The sequence below is a fragment of the Neoarius graeffei genome, chromosome 10 (assembly GCF_027579695.1).
Source record: "Neoarius graeffei isolate fNeoGra1 chromosome 10, fNeoGra1.pri, whole genome shotgun sequence".
Lineage (NCBI taxonomy): Eukaryota > Metazoa > Chordata > Actinopteri > Siluriformes > Ariidae > Neoarius > Neoarius graeffei.
Window position 1 is genome coordinate 92,419,349 of NC_083578.1, and position 26,139 is coordinate 92,445,487.

Consider the following 26,139-nt stretch of genomic DNA (forward strand, 5'->3'; position numbering starts at 1 on the left):
GTGTGTGTGTGCGCACGCGCACTTTTGACAGAAGAATTCCTGGATGTATTTTGTTCTTCAAAGACATTTTTTTCATCTTTTCTCTTCAGCTGCAAGGAAACACCCAAAGTCCTGCTGCTCACACACACACACAGTAATCATTCCTGAGTTAAATGAGCACCTGTAGTGTGTTTTTGACATCGATGTGGGTGTGACATCACTGGTGCTAGATTTACACACAAGGTGTTAACATCTGTCTCTTACTGGACAAACACACACACACACACACACACACAGGGCTAGATATCTGTTTTCTGATCTCGTCAGGAAAGCACTTCTTCTGCACAGAATCACATTTACACACACACACACACACACACACCTTGTTAAAGTGCATTGATAAGTATTGTTTTGTTTATTTTTCTAATCTCCCACCATTCTGCTCCTTTCTTCTCATTTACTCACCATAGAAACAGCACACAGTGAATAAAGGAGTTTCCACAGAGACAAGAAATCACGTCATCAGCTTCATTTCATTGTGTTCTTTATCTCAGATTCTCCAAAACACCTTTCATTTATTCAAATCTCAACCAGTTTCCACTGAAGCTTTAATTAATAATAATAATAATAATAATAATAATAATAATAGGTGGCACGGTGGTGTAGCGGTTAGCGCTGTCGCCTCACAGCAAGAAGGTCTGGGTTCAAGCCCCGTGGCCGGCGAGGGCCTTTCTGTGCGGAGTTTGCATGTTCTCCGCGTGTCCGCGTGGGTTTCCTCCGGGTGCTCCGGTTTCCCCCACAGTCCAAAGACATGCAGGTTAGGTTAACTGGTGACTCTAAATTGAGCGTAGGTGTGAATGTGAGTGTGAATGGTTGTCTGTGTCTATGTGTCAGCCCTGTGATGACCTGGCGACTTGTCCAGGGTGAACCCCGCCTTTCACCCGTAGTCAGCTGGGATAGGATCCAGCCCGCGACCCTGCACAGGATAAGCAGTTACGGATAATGGATGGATGGATAATGCACCACAAATTTTCGATAGGAGGCAGGCAGGCCACTTTAGCACCTGCATTCTTTTACTACGAAGTTACGTTGTTGTAACACGTGCAGAATGTGGTTTGGCGTTGTCTTGTTGGAATAAACAAGGACATCTCTGAAAAAGATGTCATCTGGATAGTAGCATGTTGCTCAAAAATCTTTATGTATCTTTCAGCATTAATGGAACCTTCACAGATGTGTAAGTTCCCCTTGCCACCCCAACACAACCCCATACCATCACAGATGCTGGCTTTTGAACTTTGTGCTGGTAACAGTCTGGATGGTCCTTTTCCTCTTTAACCTGGAGGACATGACGTCCATGATTTCCAAAAATAATTCAAAATGTGGACTCGTCAAACCACAGCACACTTTTCCGCTTTGTTTCTTCTTTACTGAGGTTGTTTCCTCTGAGGCCAGGAAAAGGAAAGATCATGTTTCTGTGTGTGTGAAAAAGAATGGACCCCCCCTTACACACACACACACACACACACACAGTGTACACAGCTGTAAAGGTGTTTATAGAAGGCAGATTGTTGAGCTTTGTGTATTCGGTAGTGAAGTCGACCTGTTTGACCTGTTAATGATTAACATTTGTTGAAGAAATATGGAATAAATCTAGCACACAGGTGCAAAGGAAGCACTTTGGCTAAACCTGAAAATAAATTTGTGAACTGAAGTTTCAGTTCCTTAACTATCTGTGTGACAGGCTGTTAGTATTCAGGCGAAGTGACTGATTTCCAGCTCAATATCACAATCATCATAACTGCAGTTTTGAAGCTTGGAATTTTATAGAAGGTCCAACTTGAAAAGGTGACATCTTGTTAATTAATAAACACACAACACCGGGCGGCACGGTGGTGTAGTGGTCAGCACTGTCGCCTCACAGAAAGAAGGTCCGGGTTCGAGCCCCGTGGCCGGCGAGGGCCTTTCTGTGCGGAGTTTGCATGTTCTCCCCGTGTCCGCGTGGGTTTCCTCCGGGTGCTCCGGTTTCCCCCACAGTCCAAAGACATGCAGGTTAGGTTAACTGGTGACTCTAAATTGAGCGTAGGTGTGAATGTGAGTGTGAATGGTTGTCTGTGTCTATGTGTCAGCCCTGTGATGACCTGGCGACTTGTCCAGGGTGAACCCCGCCTTTCGCCCGTAGTCAGCTGGGATAGGATCCAGCTTGCCTGCGACCCTGTAGAACAGGATAAAGCGGCTACAGATAATGAGATGAGATGAGACAATTAACACCATTAATGAGGAGTGTACTGTCAGAATTGCCCTCAGGGTTCATACATCATAGCAATCAATATATTAACAGAAATCTGCCATAGAAATAACGAGAGTCCTTTTATAAATGATGATTAGCTCCGAGTATAATCTCCTGCCATTATCTCAGGAATCTGACGTGATATGCTACAAATCCTTAAAATGAATCTCAATTCTTTGTTAAAAAAAATATGGAACATTCCATTATATTGAATGTCTAAAAGTTAAAATAGTCTGTATAATGGGTCACTATGAGCACGCTGTTATTATTTTATTTCCTCTGTGTGTAAAAACGTAATGAAAAAACCCTGATGTTCTAAGATTCTACAATTGTGTGAATAAAGTTGAAAGAGGAAATGATGTTAAAATGGTTAGTTTTTGTTTGCATGCTGTTTCTTATCAGTAGTTGTGGTGAGAGAAACTCCGGGAAAACTGATAATGCAAATTAAAGGCAGTGAGACGTGTTAAAAATCTGATGAAAATACTGTATGATCTTAAAATATTAAAGTGCAGTAAATGTTAGTTTTTTTGCTGTGAAATCTGAACAAAGACCAACTTTAAATGTGTTTGTTTTTCTTTCAGGTGAACAACGTGGGTGAAGGACAGAGCATCCACGAGCCCTCAGTGATGTTCTCAGAGAAAGAAGCTCCGCCTCTGAACAAGTCCCAGAGTGTGAACTCCATCCCCTTTAACAGCGACGCCTATACTCCCCCAGCGTGAGTCTCCGCCCCTTTTAGTAGTAATAATAGTCATATAAATCACAGTTAATTGTTATTCAGTAGACATCACGTGTTTTGCACAGCAGCGCTGAGCTTTAGTCGTCTCGGACTCTGTGATTCTGACCCTCTTTACCTCCTACAATCTGTCTGACCCTTTTGGATTTCCACTTTCCTTACATGGTCATTAACTTCCTGTTCCTGTCAGCCTCTCATCCTTCCTGTAAAGAGTTGCCTGGTGTAAAAACTAATCAGTTAAATATGAAAGAACACAGTAATGTAAAAATAGAGTTTACTTCCAGTAACAACTTCTTCATATTCATCATCTTCTTCTGCTTCATCATTTTATCCTTCTTCTCATCCTCCTTCTTCTTCTTCTCCATCATTTTATCCTTCTTCTCATTATCATTTTTCTTCTCCTTCTTCTTAATCATTTTCTCCATCATCATCTTCTTCTTCTTCATTTTCTCCTTCATCATATTCTTCTTCTTCTTTATTTTCTCCTTCTTGTCTATCATTTTCTTCTTTTTCTCCTTCATTTTCTTCTTCTTCATCATCATTTTCTCCTTGTCCATCATTTTCTTTTTCTTCTTCTTCTCCTTCATTTTCCTCTTCTTCTCTTTCTTTTTATCTTTTCTTCTCCTTCATTGTCTTCTTCCTCTTTTTCTTCTTCTTCTTGATTGTTTTCTCCTTCATTATCATTTTCTTCTTCTCCTTCTTCTTCATTTTCCTCTTCCTCTTCTTCTTCTTCCTGATCATTTTCTCCTTCATCATCATTTTCCTCTTCCTCTTCTTCTTCTTCTTCATCATCATTTTCTCCTTTTTCTTTTTCTGTGAGTTATGAGTCTTCCTCTCTGTGGTGTGGTTGGTGATGTGATGTTGTTGGACTCACAGGTACTCGGAGCGTGTGTTCAGTCGTGCTCAGGATCCAGAGAGCTCGAGTCCGTCTGAGAGAACCGAGAGGAAACCTGCAGCACTGCGCGGGAAACGCCGTAGGAGAAACCCGGAGCTGGATGAGTCTCAGTATGAAACGGAGTACACTACAGGAGGAGAAGGGAATGAACTGGATCCCAATCACTGGTTCAGGTCTAACACACACACACACACACACACACACACACACACACACAGAATTATTTGAAATCTCCTCCATTATGAAAGTATGTGTGCTGCATTCCTGAGGAGATTACAGCACAGTGTGGGAGTGCACACAAACCACTGTCTGCTACACACTGTTCACTCACACTGTGACTCTGTGTGTGTGTGTGTGTGTGTGTGTGTGTGTGTGTGTGTGTGTGTGTGTGTGTTGAACAGCTGTTTTCCTGCTCTGTGTGTTCTCAAGAGCAAGAAATGTCCGAGTTGGACAATAACTGAACATCCTGCACAGGATGAAATGTCATACCAATTGTTTACCTGATTTGTGTGTGTGTGTGTGTGTGTAACATTCGGTATCATCCTTCAGGTGTGGTATCTTTGGGCTGGGTACAACACTTAATCATGTCAGATGTCTCTTTACCCCAGATAGTCAGTCAGCTGAGATGGGAATTTAATCATTTAGTAAAAATAAATAAACTGTGAATCCACTGAAGCCTTTCCACAGACGTTTTGCTGTTTTGCATCTTCTTTATTTCCCACAATGCACTGCTACATACATCATATCGATAAAGGAGTCAGTGTACAGGTGTTAGACCCGTATCTAGTGTTATCCGTGTATCTTAATGTCACTCACTCAATCCTCTTCTGGGCCTCGTGGTCCTTGAGGCGTTAGGAAGAGTGCTCTCCATCTGGCCCTGTCTGAGGCGATACTTGGGGCTGTATCCAGAGTCAGTCCTCTCCCTTTTAGGTCTCGTTCTATTGTTCTTCGCCAGGTCTCTTTGGGGCGGCCTCTGTTTCTTTTTCCAACTGGCGTCCACTTTAATGCACTCCTTGTTATTGAGTTGGGAGTCATTTGACATACGTGGCCAAGCCAGGTCCATCTGCGGGCTGCAATAGTTTTCTCCAGGGGCGCCACTCCTGTTCTGCTGTGAAGGTCCTCATTTGAAATGGTGTTCGGCCAAAAGATCCCCAATATGCGTCTTAGGCATTTATTTTGGAAGACTTCAAGTTTGTGTCTGATAGTAGCTGTGGTTTTCCAGCATTCTGCTCCATACAATAAAACACTTTGCACATTGCTCTTGTATATCTTAATTTTTGTGTTAGTATGGATTGAGGTGTCTCTCCAGAGTGGGCCGAGCATTGCAAAGGTTCGATTTGCTTTGCTAATCCGTGTATTTATTTCTTTAGTACAGTCCCCATCAGACGTTACCACGCTGCCTAGGTATGTGAACTCTTTCACATCTACAAACTGCTTGCCATTCAAACTAACCGGGTCTTTTGTAGCAGTTCTGTTTCTACCTATCCGAACTGTCACCTACCAGGAAAGTGAGGAAGGTTAGGCGTGGGCAGGGCTCTACAGTGCGCACATTTCACTCGCATTTGCGAGCGAATTTTTCGGCATGCGAACAACGAAAAAAAAACGCGCATTCATGCGAGGGCTTCTTGCGGCCGACAATTTAGGAAAGCACTGAGCACAGACGCGACGAGTTTAACATTCTAAAATGTATCAAACATTAAACTGCAAAGTATGTAAATCCAGCGCTGGATAGCCGACCGAATATAGTGTAACGAGTAACGGCCTGTATTGTTGTAAGTGTGTGTGTGTTCAGTGTTGTGTATGTGTGTGTGTGTGTGTGTGTGTGTACGTGCGTGTACAGTAGCCGGGGGGTGAAAAAGTTAAATTTTTTGCCGTTCTGCCATGCTAGTGCGTTTTACCGGGACATGAGATTTCAGCATTTTTATTCTTCTCGGTCTGTAGCTTGAATAAGTTTAGGCTACTGAATAACACTTTCAGTTAAAGTTGAGTCTGGTGCTTTTGTGCTGACGCTATAATAGCCTACTATCGCAATAAATATCCCCCGTAACATTTCCCGTTTTCTGCTCATCTTTCTGTGATTGCCCCTCTTTCCCACGGTTGTATGTTGTGGGTGTGGCATTAGGTGGGAAAAGTGCTTTTTAGGGATTCATCAGATCATTCAACTGAGAGATAACTGAGAGCTGGTTCGGACCGAGCTGAGAAATATATTCGCTATGCAGAGAATAACGGCGTTTTTTAAAAGCAATGATGGTGGAAACAATAAAAGAACGGACGAGGAAGAAAGTGTAGTGAAGAAAGCTAGAACGACGGGAGAAGGTGCGGGAAAATTATATAATGAGATGGAAAGCACACACCCCAGTGCAAACATTTAGATGGGAACATACAACACGGCAGAAAAACAAATAATATACAGGCCTAGACATTAAGCATTTACCACTGGTGGCCCATTGGGAATTGAAAAGTTACTGGCCCAAATGGAAAATGTGGTGGCCCGAATGTGCGCGGTACCCGCATTTGGGCCACCACATTTCATACAGTTCATAATACACTACAATCGTTGATTTTTGGCTAGAAAAGTAGACTTTAGGGGTACATGCTGTTGCCAAGCGCAGCGAGGCTGAAAATTTTTGCAGAATATCCCCAAGCCACATCATTGTAGGAGGCAATAATCTCCTCATCTCCATACAAAGTAGGGTCACATTTTCATGACCCCCCCATCAAGTAGTGTCACTTTTTCATGACCCCCCCATAAATTCATAGCCCCCCTCCCCCATAAATAATGACTATTTAAAATTAAAAAGAGCCTTCTCAAGATTATCACAACTTATATTTTGATTTTGTACCTGAAAACAAGACTGACAAAAGACAGTAACTCAGTCCAAATTACCAGCAATGGACTCAAAAACAGTCAAATCAAATTGAAATAAATATATAAAATGTTTTTGCTTCTGAAAATGTGCACTGCACTGAAATAGCAATAAAGTCAATTTAAGGTTTATAGTTTAGTGCAATAGCTTTCCTCTTCCACACTCTCATCTAAAATGCCAGGGCTCTACGTTGACTTTTGAAACCGCTTGTCCTGTCGGGCAAGTTGAAAGGAAATTTACTTGTCCAAATGTGAAGTTGACTTGTCCGAAGAAATATTTGAGAAAAAAAACCCCACAAACTATTTGTAACCCAACAATCTTTATGGCATTTGTTTCCGAATTCACAACATATGCATAATATCTCTGAATCAAAAGTAATCAATACTTGATATACTGAGGCAAAAGTTCAAAAATATAGTAAAACAGACTGATTGATACCATAATTCACCAATTATTCTGCTGAAGTTCAGAAGCAATATATTCCAATAGAATAGAAATTATGAACATAAAATTAAGAGCAAAATGACTATACTATGAGATCCAGAAACACTAACCATTATATACACACAGATCAGCACTCTGCAGTTCAGCAACAAATATCACAAAAACTAACATCATCATGAAATTTATGACTTGATGAGATATCACTAGTTTGGACAAGAGAAACAAACAACAATGCTACAAATAAAAACAACTGATAACAAAATTGACTAGTACTGTAAATCACTGATTATTATACACTGAAATCTAGTTATCAAATGACAAGATAATATATCTTGTTATGAAAACCTCCACACCTCTATTGACTCACAGATGACTTGAGTTCTGCTCCATCAATTGGACTCCATCAATCATTAATTTATTTTGAGAAATTGAAAACCAGAAAATTAAAAGTATATATATTTTCATTTTTAAATTATTAATTTTGAATATATATCCTCCACTGATTAATTGTTGTTGTCTAATTATTCAGTGTGGCTCCTGTATGGTATTTAATGGTAAAAAAAAGATAATTACAAATAATCCATAATTATATCTAAATTATAGAGCCCTATGTTTCAAATCCCTAAACTCCTGTTACTAATTAGTTAATTAATACAGCCGGTAGCCTAATTAGCAGCCATTTGACAGCTTGGTATTTCATAGATAACTTTCCCCACTCCTCCCTCACTCCCTGTCAATCCACACGCATGCAGGCGCACATTCCCCGCCACACACGCTCGGCTATATAATGAACACCATCAACAACAATTCAAAGATTTGGAAATTACCACACACTCAACTTAAATATACAGTTGAATAATAATCCCGCCAACAGAAATGTCAACAAATCCACGTGTATGACACGATTAAAACCAATCATAAACGACCGTTTACTTTTCAGCTCAAATACACGAAGCGGTATTGGCCGGTTTCACAAGTGGAATATTGCGCATGCGCACATCGCTCTTTCCGAATAGAAACATCCGGCGATTCATCAAAACAATATGTCGAGTGAGATGCTTCGGAAATCATGTGAATAAACTGATAAATTTGATATGTAACCCGAATATTTTGGCGTATTTTGGCACTTGTCCAGTCGGACAAGTAACTGAGACGATGAACTTGTCCGACGTAAAGCATCACTTGTCTCGGACAAGCGGACAACTGTTAATGTCGAGCCCTGAATGCGTGCGCATCCTGTTGCCATGGTGTCACTAAGTGTGTCTCGATGGTCATCTGAGACTTTGGTAAACTCAGCCCTTCTCTCCTCGATCTGGCGCTCGACCAAAATGACGCTTCCGAACAGCGCCGAACATCTCTGAAGATGCACGAAGACAACACACTCCTGCCGCAGAGCGGAGCGTGACGAAAACAAAGATGGCGGACCTCATATCGAAAAGGTGCATTTTACGAACAATTTCTTCACAATTCTGGGTAAAATATGATTAATAAAATTTGTTAATTTGTATCAAAAACGTACTGGCCCACCCGGGCCACTGTTTGGCCAAATTTAGTGGCCCGAACTGACCCGAAAGACGTAAAAAACACCGCTGGGCCATCGGGCAAGTGTTAATGTCGAGCCCTGATATATATACAACTGGGCGTGTTGAGTTGCAGATGTTAATTGCACATTAGTTATAGAAACTCAGTTCAGCTATAAAACTCAGGATATTGCACTGTATTTGGTATTGCATTGTATTGGGTATGGATGTAAAAGTGTAGAAATATAAAATATACAAAAGCTATAAAAACTAAAAAGTTGCTCTGTGAGGTTGCACTGTAATAAGTATTGCACTGTATCAGGTAAGTGTGAGAATATTGTCCTTTTAGGTCCTTGTTGGTGCATTGTTGCACCTGCCAGAAGTGGCATCAGTCAGTGCACGTAATTAACCTTTTTCACATTACGTCACTTGCAGAAGAACCTCACATCCGTTTTCAGCCTTTTGAATGGAAGAAGCGGCGGCATGCAAATCTGCTGGCTAACAAGTAGCAACCATAGAAAGTCAGTAAACTTCCTTTCCAAAACAAGGCAGATAGGTGACTGGAATGGTCGCTAACAATACGTAATGATAAACAACAATGCGCAATATTATCATCAATCTTATCTGTGAATGGCACAGTTTTGTTAACATATGATGCCGCTGTATACCTCTTCTTCCATTCAAAAGGCTGAAAACAGATATGAGTTCCCCTGCAAGTGACGTAATGTGAAAAAGGCTAATTGTTCAAGGTGGTTATGGCCTGTGGGAAAAAACTGTTTTTGAGTCTGTTGGTTGTTGCTTTGATGCACCTGTAACGCCTGCCTGAGGGCAGCAAGTCAAAGAACTCAGAGCCAGGGTGGGAGCTGTCCTTGATGATGTTGTTAGCTCTGCTGAGCTCTGCTCTCTGTTTAGCTGCTGTTTGTTCATTCATTCAGTTGTTCGTTATTCATTTTATTCATTCATTCGTTCATTCATTCATTCTCAATTGAATTTTGCGTTTTATGTGTTGGTGTGTCTAAGGTTTGCGCTGCAATAAACCTTTAAAATGAAAACCTACTTGTGCCCCCATTTTTTTCCCTGTGCTCCTAAAATTTTTAACTTAGGTGTGCTCCTGAAAAAAAAAAAGTTAGTGTAGAACCCTGGGCGTGGGGGCAGCTTCCCCACCCTGTCAAACCAGGCGTAGCTACGGAAACGATAGGAACGAGAATGAACACATGAATATCTTAATGTACACTATATATATGTATGTTGTGCATTATTTTACTAAATAAAATCAATCAATCAATCAATCAATCAATCAATCAATCAACCCTGTGCTGATCTTCATTGACTGATAGCTGAATAAGTGTTGGCTGAGTGAGCACTCGTGGCTGAATCGTGTGTTTTATGTTCAGTGTGTACCCCGAGATCACATCCAGCTCTCAGAGACAGGAGTATAAGAGGGAGTTTGACTCGGATCTGCGCGCATACAAACAGCTGTGTGCTGAAATCGACGACATCAACGACGAGCTGAACAAACTGAGCCGAGAACTCGACATGCTGAACGAGGGGACGAGCAAATACCAGGCCAGTAATAAAATAAACACCTGCAATAAAACACTGAGCATCTAAACTTTTACCTTCATCATGATGTTGATGTTCGTTTCTCACAATCACTCACTTTTCAGCTGAATAACTCGACTAACTGTTCAAATTCTGTAAAGCTGCTTTGCGACAATGTTTATTGTTAAAAGCGCTTTGCAAATAAACTTGACTTGACTACTAACTACCTATGACTAATGTTAACTAGGTTATGCTAGAACAAGAGTGGGGCGGGGAAGCAAGCGTGATCAAACCGAAGCAGGTTACCATGACAACCCTGCTGTAAACAGAACACATGGGGCTGGGGGCGGGGCAAAGTAATCCAGATATTCACCAGGTATTGTTGTGATTATTCTCTGATCATTACATTAATTGTGTTTTTTTTCCTTTTTCCAGGCCGTAGCAGAGGAATTTAACCGACTAAAAGATCTGAAACGGGTGAGGGATCATTAGTTTATTACATTTTAGTTTTATTATATTTTTTTGTTTGTTTGCTTGTTTATTATCCATCAGTTTGATTGTTCACAGTGAAACTTTTCACTAATCCTATACCAAACTGAACCCAGCATCCTAACAAACCTGTTGCCATGGAAACACCTAATACTCCCATTAACATATTCAGTTAGATCCAAATCCAAACTCTTCAGCAAAAGGCAGAAGAGCAATTCCAGCGTTATGGACGTGACACTTGAACTCAAAATGGCAACAAATGACCCAGTGCATGTTTTATTGTCTCCCAGTATTTAAACAGGTGTTGCATATCTTAAGGCTGTACCATACTGGAGAAGTGATAGAACAAGAACAATTCCCATAGTACATCTAGGGCATGCCAGAAAATGCCAATAAAAGATGCGTTATGGATGTGACAGAAAAAGTATCACTTTTCTTGGGTGACTGTACATTTTTATCAAACTCTGTGAAATTGTAAACCTAATGTCGAAATGGAGATATCCGTTTGATAGAGGGGTCCAAGGTGAATATTAAAAAATCTTTGTTTAAAATATTTTTTATTTCATGCAGAGTTTCGGAAGGAAAAGTCAGCGTTATGGATGTGACGAAATTCCGTTATGGATGTGACGCGTCTGAAATAGACATGGCATATGTTTAGAAAATCAGCAATTTAACCACCATAACCCTTTGAAAAACTCTCTAAATATCAGCAAAAACTATCAAAGTTCTTAAATAATATTTAGGATGGCTATTGTTTTGCTGTTTTGTGGATTTTAGCATACATTTCTGTGGCTTGTGGCAATAATATAGAATTGTACATGATCAAAGTTGATTTTAGCTTGGGGTTTACATTATAAGAAAGAAAGACTGACAGTGACATATTAGGTTGGTTACAAATTGGTTCAACTTATTCACATCTGTAAAATACAGGCCTAGGTGATATCTCTGGGAGTGGTTTTGATGTATTACATGTTGCTTTATTTTTGCATGGTGAGGTTGACATTTACATGGAATTGCCCAGGATCAAAAACAGGCAATGGTCAGGCGAGGCACAAACAGGGTCTCAGAGGCAAAGGAGCAAAATCCAAAGTACAAACAAAATCAAACTAGATAAACAATGCAATAAACAAACAGCCTGGTAAAGTCAGACTGAGCGAATACTTCACAATGAGCAGGTGCAGTGAGAGGGCTTAAACAGCGAGCTCTGTGATTGTGCAGTCAGTAATCAGGGACTGAGAGCAGTGAAGTGCAGGAGGGTTGTTGTAGTCCATGGTTACGAGTGTGCCTGTGGAAGCGCCCCGGGGCAGTTTAGCCTGCGCACATGCTGAACACGAGGAAACGTACCAGCTGATGTCCATCAGCATGTTGGGCCACCAGTATTTAGTTTGCAGTAGTTGGTATGTGTATTGACTGCCTGGATGCCCAGGGGTGGGCGTGGTGTGTGCCCGGGTGATCAGACGGCCTCTGAGGCGCGGGGGGATGTAGGATTGGTTAGCAGGGCAATTGGCAGGGATGTGATATGGCACAGTTCAGGTAAGTTCTGGGTCAATCTCCCAGGTCAAGGATTTTATAAAGCATGCTGGAGGGATACTGGGTTCTGGATCCTGGACTGGAGCTGTGGATGTTAGTTGTAGTTTTTTTTTATTATTTAATTGTAACAGGATTTAATAAGGACCTGTTTATATGACTCGATCCTGAACCGTGTCATGATGATGATGTGGTAAGTCGCGGTGAGCTGTGGGATGGACAGTGTGGTGTCATGTGGAGTAAATGTGCTGCTAACGGCAACGGCTGTGTTTCAGATGCCGGATTATCAGGAGAAAAAGCAGCGCTGCCGTCGCCTGCGTCACAAACTCTTCCACATCAAACGCATGGTGAAGGATTACGACCGAGCTCATTCCTAAAGCTCCACCTGACCTTTAACCCCTCCTCCTGGAACCGACAAGCCTGTGTGTGTGTGTGAGAGAGAGAGAGGTGTGGCTCAGAGTGATAAGGGCTGTGCTAAGCATTCTGCTTTTTTTAAGCAGGACAGAGAAATGTAATTTGGGCAATAACGAGCGTGTGTGTGTGTGTGTGTGTGTGCGCACGCGTGAAATAAAAATAAATGTAATGAAGTAAAATTTAAAATGATTTTAGTGTAACACACACACACGCAGTGAGATGGTTGGAGTTAAACCCTTTGTTTATGTGGTGATGAATTTGTGTAAATGATCCACTCCAAGATTTAAAATATTCAGTGTGTTTGTTTGTTTGTTTGGTGCTGAATAGATTTTTGTTTTGTTTTTTTTAATCTGCTTATTTTGGTTATTTGTGTCACACATTCATTTGGCATTGAGGTTTTTTGGCAACTGAACCACAATCCTCTGAGTCAGGAAAAGAAAATTCATCTGTACGAATCTGCGACTTCACTGAAAGAGTAAAAATGAAGAACTGTAGTGTGTTTAAGGTTGAAGTGATCCACTCAGACTGAGTTTATAATGAGTTTGATTTGAAATCTAAAGAAAATCTGTTTGCATGTGTATTTAACTTGATTTCATTTCGTTTTGTTACCTTGTTCCTCGTCTGTGATTTTATTTGTCGTATAAATTAAAAATCTCCACTGTATTAATGTGATTTCTGTATTAAACCGTGTAAATACTGTACTAATATTACTTTTCTTTGAGCAGACTGAATTTCGGTGTGTGCGTTTCACACTCCTGAAAATTACAGTCATGTCTGGGATTATACACTTTTTTTTATTATTATTATTTTAATTTTTTAAGCCAAGCTGTTTCTGGTTTTGTTTTGTTTGTTTTATTTACTTTTCTGAACAAATGTGCCAATATGCAACTCTGATGTACATAAGTGCTGTTAAATCATCAATATTGATGAAATCTGTTTATCTGTTTATTTTTTTAATTGACTGTGAGATGAAGAGATCAGATTCTTCATCATCATCATCATCATCACTGCTCTGTGTTTCTGATTATTCATCATGACAGCAGATCAGACGTGTGTTTTTATTTTCCTTTTAGTCTCCAGGATTTATTCCTGTTTCGTTTTTTGTTTTGTTTTTTGTGTGTACAAAAATTATAATAATTCATCATAAAGGGCATCTGTGAATTTGTGGGTTTTGTTTTTCCTTCATAATGACGTGTATTTTAAAGAAAATGATTTTTGCTTTTTGTATCTTTATGAATAAACTGAGTTTGTATTTAAGGTGTTTGTTCAAGTACAAAGTTCTTTGTTTTAATGAGTCAGGACTAATAATTATATTAATTACTAATAGTATAAGTTCAATACAAAAAATAATTACCATGCTAATCATTTACCAAATAATGTTTACATGCAGTACAGATTTAAATGTGTAATGGTGAAAATAATAAATACATAAAAGATAACAGGTTGTTAAAATGCAAAAATCTGAAATTCTATATAATAATCAGTACATAATAATATATAAAAATATAATCAACAGTCTAACCCTATTACTTTTGGGTCGATGTACATTTGTTTATTTAATATGTACACTTTTATATTTTTACAGAACATGGTGTATCTGAGTAAGGAAAAAGTAAATGTAAATATTTTTACTTCTGTTGTGTGTATTGAGGAGAGTGACGCACATATTGAGTAAATTCTGTGAATAAAAGCTTCTGTTTTTCCTGCAGTGATATTGGACTTTACTGCACATCCTGAATATGATGATGATGATGATAGTTTATTTCAAACAATATCATGTGTTTTAATAGTTTGTGTTGTTTACATTCAGTATTTGGTTCAAAGGTTTTATTTCAATCTGCTTGTAAATGTCGCCATCTAGCGGCGGCCGTCAGCGCTGCAGCCTGCGTTTCAACCCGAGCGCGTGAGGGACAGACCGGAAGAGGGTTAAAGCGGTCAGAGTTCACTCTGGGACTCGAACGAATTTTAATCCGAATGAAGCTTACGTCATCGCTTCCAAAAATGGCGAGAATTTTATCATCGATAATGAACTGGGTTTAATACTCCAATAACATGTAAATAATCCAATAATACTCTGGCACAGGCCCGCCGACAGGGGGGGACAAACGGGTATGTTGTCCCGGGCCCAGGAATGGGGGGGGCAGAACTGGGCTCTCATGAAGTTGTGATTATTTTATTTCATTTCAAAATGTCTTGATTTGGGGGAGAAATGTGCTATATTTGCATTCAATAAATGATTTCTAGATCTTTTGCCTTTATTGTCTTTGAAAAAGTCGTCAGTAACCCCCTGCCACCCCTAATGCACAAATGGTTTGGTCTGACTCTTTGATTAAGGGGAAAAAACGACATCGTTCGATCATAGCGCTTCGACAATCAGCGTGCGTGCCATTTGCCAACATGCACAAGTCAGGAGCACAGAAAAGAAAAGAGAAAAAGAAACCAAGAGACTCAGGAGCTCACTGCATATATATTTTAAAAGAGATTGGGATGATGCAGCAGGTACTAGCAAAGGCAGTGGGGCAGCTGAGCCAGGCAAGTAGGGTGACCATTCGTCCGGATTTCGTCCGGACAGTCCGGTTTTAGAGCCGTCTGTCCGGACGTCTGTCACGCGTCCTCACTAGTGGTGTGTCGTTCATGAACGAACCGTTCTTTTTGAACGAGTCTTCGAAGTGAACGACTAGAACTAGTTCGCGCTGCCTCTCGTTCTCGGTCGTTGGCGAATCAGCAGTCTCTGCTCGCTGGCAGCAGGGCGCTCGCTGAATCTTGGTCGTTGGCGAATCAGCAGGATCTGTTCAGTAGCAGAAGGGCGTCCAACTTGCATTTTGATCTGTGCAGAGCAGCGCCACTTTACTTCTTTAAGGGCTATCTGAGCCCTATTATCAGAGCGTTGACACATGCCAGGTCTTTAGTTTACAATTTAGAGCTCTCACTCAGCAATACATTTCAGTTCACAGTGAACGAGCTCAGCAGTTCGCGAACGAACGAACAGCCAGCAGCCAGCCTGCCTGCTGCCATACTGGGCTGGGCGCATAGCAACTAGTGGTGTGTCGTTCACGAACGAACCGTTCTTTTTGAACGAGTCTTCGAAGTGAACGACTAGAACAATGAATGATCATGAATGCAGCAGAGAGACATCGCAGGCTACTGTTCGCTGAATACGATGACTTGTAAAGTTGTTTATTCTCTGAAATGAGTGTTGCTGTTAAATAAGCAATTTTTTTTTGCTTAATGGGTTTGAGAGAACAACTGCATAGCCGGCAGACCATGGCTCTACTAAAATAAATATAATAAATATAAAAACAGCTTTATTCTCATCTACATTTAATTAACTTTCAGAGCTTTGTTTATGTAGTCTTTTTCAGATAATGCTAGGATAATGTTTTTCTTCCATCTTTTTCTCAAGCACATTGTAATGTATGAAAATCTATTGTGGATGGCACCTCTGCCGCCTCTCGTTCACTCAAGATGAACTAAACTTCGGACGACAGCCATTGTTGTGCCGCTTTGGTGTGACGTCATCAAAATGAACGAGTGAACGAACTGAACGAACGAATTTCTTTGCTGAACTGACCGACATGAACGAACTGGCGGAAATGAATCGCCATGTCCCACCAATAGTCCTCACTTTTTACATTTTGTCCTCATTTCGGACCCTCAGCCGCCACCGTTGCATCAATCGTCACAAATCCCCACCCATTATTTCCACTTGCTATTCTGCGATGACATACAGGCAAACAGCCTACAGGGGTTTCTCCTATACAAACATTGGCGCTGCGCGCGCAGCTGGTGGAGCCTCTGCAGCCTCTGATTGGCTGGAAGCTGCTGTCACTCAGAAGCTGCGCTCACGCGATTGGCTGATTTTTGCTCCTCCGAGCTGCGCGCACAGTGCGAATGTTTGTACGGAAAAACCTATGAATGTTGGCGCGCGTGCTGTTGAACAAAACTCCTGCCGAAACCAAAGACATCCTTTAAAAATGCTCGGAGCAGGTGCTTAGAGCAGCGTTTTGTCGGCAAGAGCCAAAAAGGAGAACACTTGGGCTACGTTTACATTAGACCGTATCTGTCTCGTTTTCTTCGCGGATGCACTGTCCGTTTACATTAAAACGCCTGGAAACGCCGGGAAACGGGAATCCGCCAGCGTCCACGTATTCAATCCAGATCGTGTCTGGTCCGGTGCTGTGTAAACATTGAGAATACGCAGATACGCTGTGCTGAGCTCTAGCTGGCGTCTCATTGGACAACGTCACTGTGACATCCACCTTCCTGATTCGCTGGCGTTGGTCATGTGACGCGACTGCTGAAAAACGGCGCGGACTTCCGCCTTGTATCACCTTTCATTAAAGAGTATAAAAGTATGAAAATACTGCAAATACTGATGCAAATACTGCCCATTGTGTAGTTATGATTGTCTTTAGGCTTGCCATCCTTCCACTTGCGAGTGGTAAGTGATATGCGCTGGGATCACACACACAGCGGCTCAGTCCCGAATCACTGCTCGTGCGCTTCACTCGCGCGCTGTGTGAGCTGCGCAGGGCCGGAGTGCGCACCCTCCAGAGGGCACTCGCTGTTCGGGGCGGAGTGATTTGGAGCGCAGGATGCCTGCGGAGCCGAGCGTATCCGTGTATTGGCGTTGCTGTGTGCACGCGAATCGTTTTAAAAACGTTAATCTGATGATCCGCTGATACGGTCTAATGTAAACATGGGCTTGGCCTTCTGCAGGCTCTGTCGCATTGACACTGATGTGGGGAGCAGAGGGAAAGGGGCGATAGACAGACAGACCGCCACAGAGAGAATGCCAGATGTATTGCCAGGGTTATAGGCCAAATGTAAATGACATGGTTGACTGTCATTTTTCATGTTTTTCTTTTTGATATTTTTTTGGATGAGCATAAATGAACACAATGTTTTGTTTTTAGTTTAGTTCCTGTGGATAAGCCGAGGCCAGTATAGGAGGCTAAATGACAGCAGGCCGACATGTTTCTTGAATCATTTTTCGATTTTTCTTTTTTTTTCTTTTTGATGGTCATTTTCAAGTGAATAAATATGTTGGCCTATGGCATGGCAAAGACTGCTTTTTCAGTGTCTATAGATGGACACAACTCTTTACAGTGACTTTACAGTGATGTTTTGTTTCTTGTTGACATGGTCTTGACCATCATTTTCCACATTTCTCTTTTTGATAGGTGTTCCAAGTTAATAAATATATATTGACTTCATACGTTTTTTTATAAGTTTTTCTTACCCCCCGTAACGCGACGGTGTCCTAACTTTAGGGCAGGGATGCCAGGGTGAAATTGGTTAGGGGGCCAGATTTTTTTAAGTGGGACCTCGGGGGCCAAATTACACCTTAGGTAACTCAACACATGGATATACTGTTTTTAAAATGATGCCAACAACACATCGAAAAGGAATTGTATTGGCACCACAATAGCCTCACAATGAGACATACAATTACATAGCAGATATTTACCCTTTGAAAGTGTGACACGGACATATCCATGCAAGTAGTCCACATTTATAAATTAGAAATGCAACAAAATAGACTAGGTGCCAATGCCAACCAAGGCCGGATTAAAAGAATGGGCTCAAAGGGCTGCAGCCCCGGGCCTCACCACCAAGGGGGGCCTCCGGTTGCTGATGTCAAGTGACTAAAGTTAGTAGAAGTAGAGTAAAAAACGAGCGAAAATGTCGGGTCAAAGGAAACACGAGAGCGGGGCCAAAAAAAGAAAATTACAAGCAATAAAACACGAAAGAGTGACAGAATTACTTAAGAAAACACCCAAACTAACCAATACGTGGAGTACTAGTCAGCCTGCTGTAGCGGCTACCAGCGAAGATGCAACTGTCAGCAATGGACAGCAACCAACGGCCACTAGCCAACTAACCAACACAACTAGCCAGTCTGCTAGCAATACAATCTCCTCTGAAGAAACAAGTGACGGAGAAGAACCAGCGGCGGGTAATGTAGCGGAGGAGCCTGTTGATTCTGAGGCAGGGGCAAAAACAGATATATCGACCGATGTTGCATGTTGGGGAGAAGTTAATGAGGAGATGCGTACCTACTGGGTCGGAAAGGGAATTACGTCACCCACACTTTGCCAACATAAAGATGACAATTTTTCGACTTCTGAAAGGACTTATAAAAGTCAGAAACGATGTCTGAGCAAAACATTGTTCAGACGCTCGCTCAGAAACGGAGAAAATGTAGCAAGAGAATGGCTTTCTTACTCCCCATCCACTGGAAACATGTTTTGCTTTTTTTGCAAACTATTCGGTCACGAATCATCCACTTTTGGATTTTCAGATTGGAAGCATTCCATTGACCGGGTGGAGATGCATGAAGCGGGCCAGCCTCACCGAAATGCAGTGCTCACTTGGCTTGCGCGCACGCAGGTACGTGGGATAGACGCGGAGCTGCAGGATCAACTCAAAGATGAGGCTAATTACTGGAGAGAAGTACTGCGGAGAATTGTGGCAGTAATTAAATTTTTGTCAGAGCGTGGGCTCGCATTCCACGGAGACAACGAAACACTGGGCTCAGTGCACAACAGCAACTATTTGGGAATTTTAGAGTTGCTGGGCAAGTTTGACCCCTTTCTGGATGAACACTTGAAAAATACGGAAATAAGGGGCGAGGGACACCCTCATATTTGTCATCTATTATATGCGAGGAGTTTATTGGTCTCATGGGTCAGCGAGTTCAAGCAGAGATCATTATGCAGCTGCAAAACGCGAAGTATTTTTCTCTGATAGTGGATTCTACACCGGATTTGAGTCACATTGACCAGTTAACGTTTGTGGTGCGTTATGTGTCTGAGGAGGGCAAAATCTTTGAGGGATTTTTGAAATTTCTGCCCATATTTAGCCATACAGGCAAGTCCCTTTTTGACTCTGTCACAAGTGTGCTGCAGGACATGCACATCGACATCAGAAATTGCAGGGGACAGTGCTTTGACAATGCGTCCAACATGTCAGGTGCGTACAAGTGATTGCGTGCTCGAATTCAGGAAAGAAACCCCCTTGCTGATTGGATTCCATGTGCAGCCCACTCCCTGAACCTTGTTGGGGTCTGTAGTGTGGATTGTTGCCGTGACGCCAGTTCTTTTTTTAGGCTGATTCAATCCATTTTCACTTTTTTCGCAGCTTCGCCTAGCCGCTGGAAAATATTAATGGATGGACTTGAGTCTAACGAGAACAAATGCATGGAGACGGTGAAGGGACTTTCATCTACGCGATGGGCGGCACATGCACAGGCTACAAAATCTCTCTGTTTAAATTTCAGAAATGTCCATGACACTTTAAAGGAGATAGCGGAAGATGACAATCAGAAATCAGCCGCACGTGAGGAGGCGAAATCCCTGGCAAAAAAATGAATAGATTCAAGACAGCATTCCTCACCATCATATGGGATACCGTGCTGCAAAGATTTGAAATCACAAGCACGGCCCTGCAGACAGTGGATTTGGACCTAGTTACTGCTGTGGAATTACTCCAGTCCCTCATAGACTTTGTGTCCAATTTACGCTCCCAGTTCAAACACTTGGAATCCCAGGGCAAATCACTGTCATTGTCACAGCAGTACACAGTGACTCGACCAGTGAAGCGCACCACCCGAGCCGATGACACCGACGAACCTGACCATGTGCACAATGCAGGAGAAGACCGATTTCGGGAGACATTCTTTGTCATAATAGACAAACTGATTAGTGCATTACAGCAGAGACACACAGTGTACAAAGAAACCTGCACATACTTCGGATTTCTAACGCAACTAGACAAATTGTCCCTCAGTGAAATACGCGAGAAAAGTGTCAACCTGCAGGCAAAATACCATGAAGACCTGGCGGATGATTTCCCTGACAAACTGGGGCAGTTTGTGCATTTCGCAAAAGTTTCCACTGAAAACAGAAAGCCGAGGAACTTACTGGCATTCATTCGAGAGAGGCATCTACAAAATGTTTTCCCAAATGTCGACATAGCACTCAGGATTTACCTTACATTGCCTGTCAGCAATGCCAGCGGGGAGAGGTCATTTTCCAAACTGGGCATTATCAAGCATAGACTGAGAACATCAATGTTGGAGGAGAGACTGAACAATCTGACTTTAATGTCAATAGAGCATGACATACTGGGACAACTGGACTTTGAGGAGCTCATTGATGATTTTGCATTGAGGAAGAGCAGAAAACGGGCCTTTTGAAATCACTTGGTGAGTCATGTTTTTTTTTCTGACGGGCCGCCGCTGCCTACTCAATATGCTCCATTAATTGTAAAATAGTTTTTAGCGTGTTTGTGTGCACATTTCAAATAGCCTACCCCGAATATGTTGCACCATAAATTTGCCTGTCTGCCTTCTTGCTTGGGTTTGTGAGTAGCCTGGACATGTGTGTATTTTGAACATGTATTCATTGAGCTTTTTAAAAATGTTTTTTAAATACTGGTCAATTACAACTTTGTGAATTACATATAATCTCTATTGACTTGTTTCGCGAAAAAGGTTTGTGGCTTTTAAAATGTGGGTCACCATGAAAAAAAGTTTGTGAAACACTGGTCTACAGTACCTACAGGCTATACATATTGATTTATGCATTTATTCATTTAAAAATATTATTATTACTACTATACACGATAATGTTTCCTTTCATTCTATCTGACTAAGCTACAAGTATTGCAAAACTTCCTTTTTTTTTAAAAAAATCTAAATCATACCTTAAGTTTTCTTCTATCTACCACAAATACATTTTATTACCTTTTCTGGGATGATTAGCCTAATACAAGTTACCATAAGTTTAATTTCTTAGTTTCTTTCTTCCTACATTTTTAAGTATAGGTCTATTCAGATATGTTTTGTTTACCATCATTATTCTGTCAGCTTTGTCAACACTACTGCAATGAGTCATGGCAATAAAGCTACCCTTGAATTGAATTGAATTGAATTCATATTGCCAGTTTGCTTTAAACGGTAGTGTGTCATAGATTGGTACTGTGTGCGCTGATGTGTCAGTGCACCTGTCGTGGGTTTGTGTGAGGTCATGCGTTAGGACACGATATGAAGGGCCTCATCCTGGTAATTAGCCCCGGGCCTCAGAAAGTGTTAATCTGGCCCTGATGCCAACACATTTTCTACAAATAACACAAGAGTAAACTGTAAATTATTTTGATCATACTTATTGAAGGCTTACACATAAAAGCATTGTTAGGCCAAAATTAGGCCAATTAAAAAAGTCAAGGCCAAACACTCCTAAACAAGTCACAGAAATAAGTGCCAGAACAAAGCAATCCAAAAAATAAGCAAAGTGACTTAATATTCAGTAGAAAAATGTAAGGTTCTTGAAAAAAGCCAGATATGACCTCACATTACATTGGCTCAACAGCAGATGGCACATTTCCTTTGCCAGTCATACAACTCCAACCCACATTTTCACAAACCCATGCCTATGGCATTAGCCTACTGTACAGCATACATCAGTAAAATCCAACCCATTTTATTCCCTCCCAACCACATCACACAGGAATATGATGAATGGGAAGACAAACCTACTTCAGCTACATTTTACTTGTCGAAGCTAGACACCTTTTAACTTTCACTAGCTTGTCGACATTGGGGGACAGGTTCTGGGCCGTGGCTATTTCCATAACGTCATTGAGATGTTCGTGTGTCAGGTGATTACGCAGTTTCGATTTATTAATATTCATCACAGAAAAGGCCTGCTCACATAAATATGTTGTCCCGAACATACACAATATTTTGCCTGCAAATGCCGTCATAACTGGGTACTCTGGCGGCAAGTATTTGTAGAATGATTTGATTGCAACAGATGTGTACTTATCCTTCAACGGCGCGCAACACTGCAGTTCAATCAGTTCCATTTGCATCAGGATGTTAGTCCGTAGGCTAACATCCTGGTCAGCGCACGCGCTGCAGCAGCTGAGGCGGGCAGCAGCAAAGACAAACTGAAATAATTCCACGAAAATTGAATAAAAATAAAACGTCAGATTGAATTTTTTAAAGGAAAAACCATTAGATTAAAGTTTATTTTATTACATTTTTTAATTAAAAAATGGCTCTCCCATATCAACCACGGGCCGGATGTGATGTCCAATCGGGCCACTTCCGGCCCGTGGGCCGTAACCATGGCATCCCTGCTTTAGGGCCTTTGTCCTCACTTTTGGACACAAGTGTCCTAACTTACAGACTCATGTCGGTGGTCACCCTCAGGGGCGCCGCCAGAAATTTTGGGCCCCATGAAAGATTAGAATTTTGGGCCCCCCAACTTTGCCCACCCTCGTCACAATTGCACTATTGTCATTATTTGACTTTTGATAGCCCATGGACCTTGAGTTTGTGACTTTATTACATTTTATGTATTAGCCAATGGTTGAAACCAATGGTTTAGAATGTGTGAACATTCCACACACGTAACCCTGTCAAACACTTGACTGGTGTCCGTTATTAGTGTAACGGCTTTATTTTTTCCACTTGCCATTGTGTGTAGTGGTGGGGAAATTCTGCGCTGGCCCTTTAAGAGCGCAGGTAGTTATGGGAACGAGGCGCTGGCCAGTGTTGCCAGATTGGGCGGTTTTAAGTGCATTTTGGCGGATTTGAACATATTTTGGGCTGGAAAACGTCAGCAGTGTCTGGCAACACTGGCGCTGGCCTCTTTCAGTTGGGTTTGGAAATGGAAGCGCCAGTGCCACTGGACGTTTGCAGCCCGTCCTCAGCAGTGCGTTTGGGTCTCATTTCTTCAGAATAAACAGACTGGTGAACAACACAACGCAACGCCTGTTACATCAGCAACACTTTAATCTAGCAAACTGTCTCTGGCGCTCGCTCATTAAACACTTCAATCCTAAAGCATTATGGGTTGTACTGCTGCTCACCTCCTTCTCCAAAGCGGGGTTCAGTGGTTTGGTAGGGCGGAGGCCCCCCTGAGGCTCAATCTCTGCTTATTTAGGGCACCCCATTAGTTATGAAACTGGTTATTAGCACTAGTTATTAGCACCAGCATAACGGAATATTTCATCTTGTTTATCACACAAGTCAGTTCAGTTATTAAAATGGAAAAAATGTCACTGTACAAACTGTAAAAGTGTTCTGTTGATAGGCTAATCCAACCACGCTCATACTGCAGGCCCGGCGCCGTGGGGGGGCGAAAGGGGGCGTCGCCCCCTCGTGGCTACAGCCCCGCCTCCTCAGCGGAGACTCAGATCACTTAATTGTTTTATGAAAATATAATGTATTATAGACGTATTAATAATTTGCATTTTCAAATACGATATTAAGTGGTTGCGCATTGCACAAAAATACATTTCACATAAATCACCTGTTTTAGACATGTGTATCAATCCTAACTGGGGATAGTTATTGTGGGTGTGTGTGTGAAATGCTGACACAGCCGCGCACACACACACCTGTGATAAGGACAGGGGGCGGGGTCGTGCGGGCGGGGCGGGGCGGGGGTTTTACATGCACACTTACAGGTGCACTGTCTCTGCAATATCCTGCAATATGCAGTCAGTTTGCGGGAGTCTTTCCCCCTCCGAATTAAACCAATTCAATCACAATATTGTGAATCCATTTTCTTTCTCTGTAGGCTAAGTTTATCTCCGTTTATGTCGGTGTATGTGTTCATATATGGTCCGCTTTGTGCGCAAATAGCGTAAGAATATGTGTCGTTGACGTCACCCTGGCCCATGCAGCGGGGGGGAATTCATCACTTCAGAGTGTTTAGTCCCTACACGCCTAAACTGGGGTCGCGGATTAAGTGGTCAGCGTTGAGTCGGTGCGAGTCAGGAAGGCTATTACTGGTGCAGCCGCGGGGTCTGTTGAGTTTTTTAAATTATGATTTTGGCCGCCGAGCCAAGGACCTTAGACTTGCATTGGCGTTTTGTTTTGATGCCGCAGAGCTGTTTGTATGTATTTTAAATGTAAAGGACTTGCCTGTAGGTTTGTGTGTGTTGTTTTATGTTTGGCATCTTTCCGGTTGTACCGCGTGTCTGTGAGAAGATCGGAGGGGAGGGGTAACAGGAGGGGAGGGGTAACAGGAGGGGAGGGGTAACAGGTGGGCACGGGGGCTGATAAAGCGCAGCTGCCCTGGTAATATAACACATGATTTTCCCGGACTAAAGCAACCTTCAGGGCCGTGGTGGTTTAGTGGTTGGCGCAGTTAATTGTTCGAAATACGTTGTCAGACCGTCATCACTACTACACACTATATGAAAAATATTTGCCCCCTTGCGATTTCTAATTGCCCCCTTAGTAAACTGTTCCTGGCGCCGGGCCTGGTGATACTGTTCATTTACCATTCGCTAATATTTTGAACACACATGTGAGCGATAGCTACCTTTCTTTGGGAAAAACTGAGTGACCAGTTGCCTGCCTCTCCGGTCCCTCTCAGCTTTCAGCTGCCTTTCTTTACGTTTTTGACAGCCACGCTTCATATTTAGCGATCATAGACTGTACGCACTCCACTGCTGGCTGGCTGCTGCTGCACCGCGACACAGCAATCGCACTTCTACCAGAACTGGACCGTACCATTTCGCAAAAGGGGGAGGATTAAATGACAATATGTTAAAGTAGTCAAGAAATAGACAACCTTGTTCAATTAGCTCATTTTACCAGATGGAATATTACATTGTTGTTATTTCAAAAGTCTTATTAAAATCGTCAAAAGCATATTATCAGCCCCTTAAAGGGCCCCATGGCAGTGCTGGGCCCCTAGAATTGTTCTAACCTTTCCCCCCCTGGCGGCGCCCATGGTCACCCTACAGGTAAGACACAGCCAGCTTTTTCCCGCCCTGTAAAGTAACCCCAACCAAGGCACGCGCGGCACGCAATTCATGTTACAAACGAGTGGAGAGCAAGTCCCACTGAACACCATATCAAACGCACAGGGCATTGAATCATTTCATAACCACAACGGCTTAATAACATTGTGTTTCATATATCTGATTGAAGCCAAGAATATTCACATTAGCCCGCAATCATATCCCGCCGTTTCTCGAGCGGTGTGTTCTTCTCTGCTTTTCACACTGGACAGTACGCACGCACAGTATACTATGTTCGCCCCCAGCCCTGCCCGAAATCCCCCGTCCATCGCTGCTCCTTCAAGAGCACCCCAATCGCGTGATTATAGTAGACTATCCACGAGTTTAGGAAGACAGTGCGCATGCAGGGCTGTCGCATGCAGGCTTGGGGCGTAACGGAATACATTTAATGGCGTTTGGGGGGGCCCATTCAGAGCATTTTGTCCCGGGCCCAGCCAAAGCTGTCAGCGGCCCTGCTCCGGCATGTAAATAATCCAATAATATTCCAATGATATGTAAATAATCCAATAATACTCCAATGATATGTAAATAATCCAATAATACTCCAGCATATAAATAATCCAATAACACTCCAATGACATGTAAATAATCCAATAATATTCCAATGATATGTA

General features: G+C 42.1%; 1 protein-coding gene across 2 annotated transcripts in view; it reads left to right on the forward strand.

Annotated features, from left to right (window-relative positions):
• si:ch73-61d6.3 (occludin) overlaps positions 1 to 13,883 on the forward strand; it is a 35,655-nt gene extending 21,772 nt beyond the window's left edge. For both annotated transcript variants that reach the window (XM_060932648.1, XM_060932650.1), the window contains exons 4-8: positions 2,848 to 2,981; positions 3,876 to 4,067; positions 10,120 to 10,291; positions 10,703 to 10,744; positions 12,559 to 13,883. In XM_060932648.1, coding sequence (XP_060788631.1) covers positions 2,848 to 2,981; positions 3,876 to 4,067; positions 10,120 to 10,291; positions 10,703 to 10,744; positions 12,559 to 12,660 — 642 coding nt within the window. In that variant the 3' untranslated portion in view covers positions 12,661 to 13,883. The remainder of the gene's footprint in view (positions 1 to 2,847; positions 2,982 to 3,875; positions 4,068 to 10,119; positions 10,292 to 10,702; positions 10,745 to 12,558) is intronic.
• Positions 13,884 to 26,139: the final 12,256 nt, after the last annotated feature.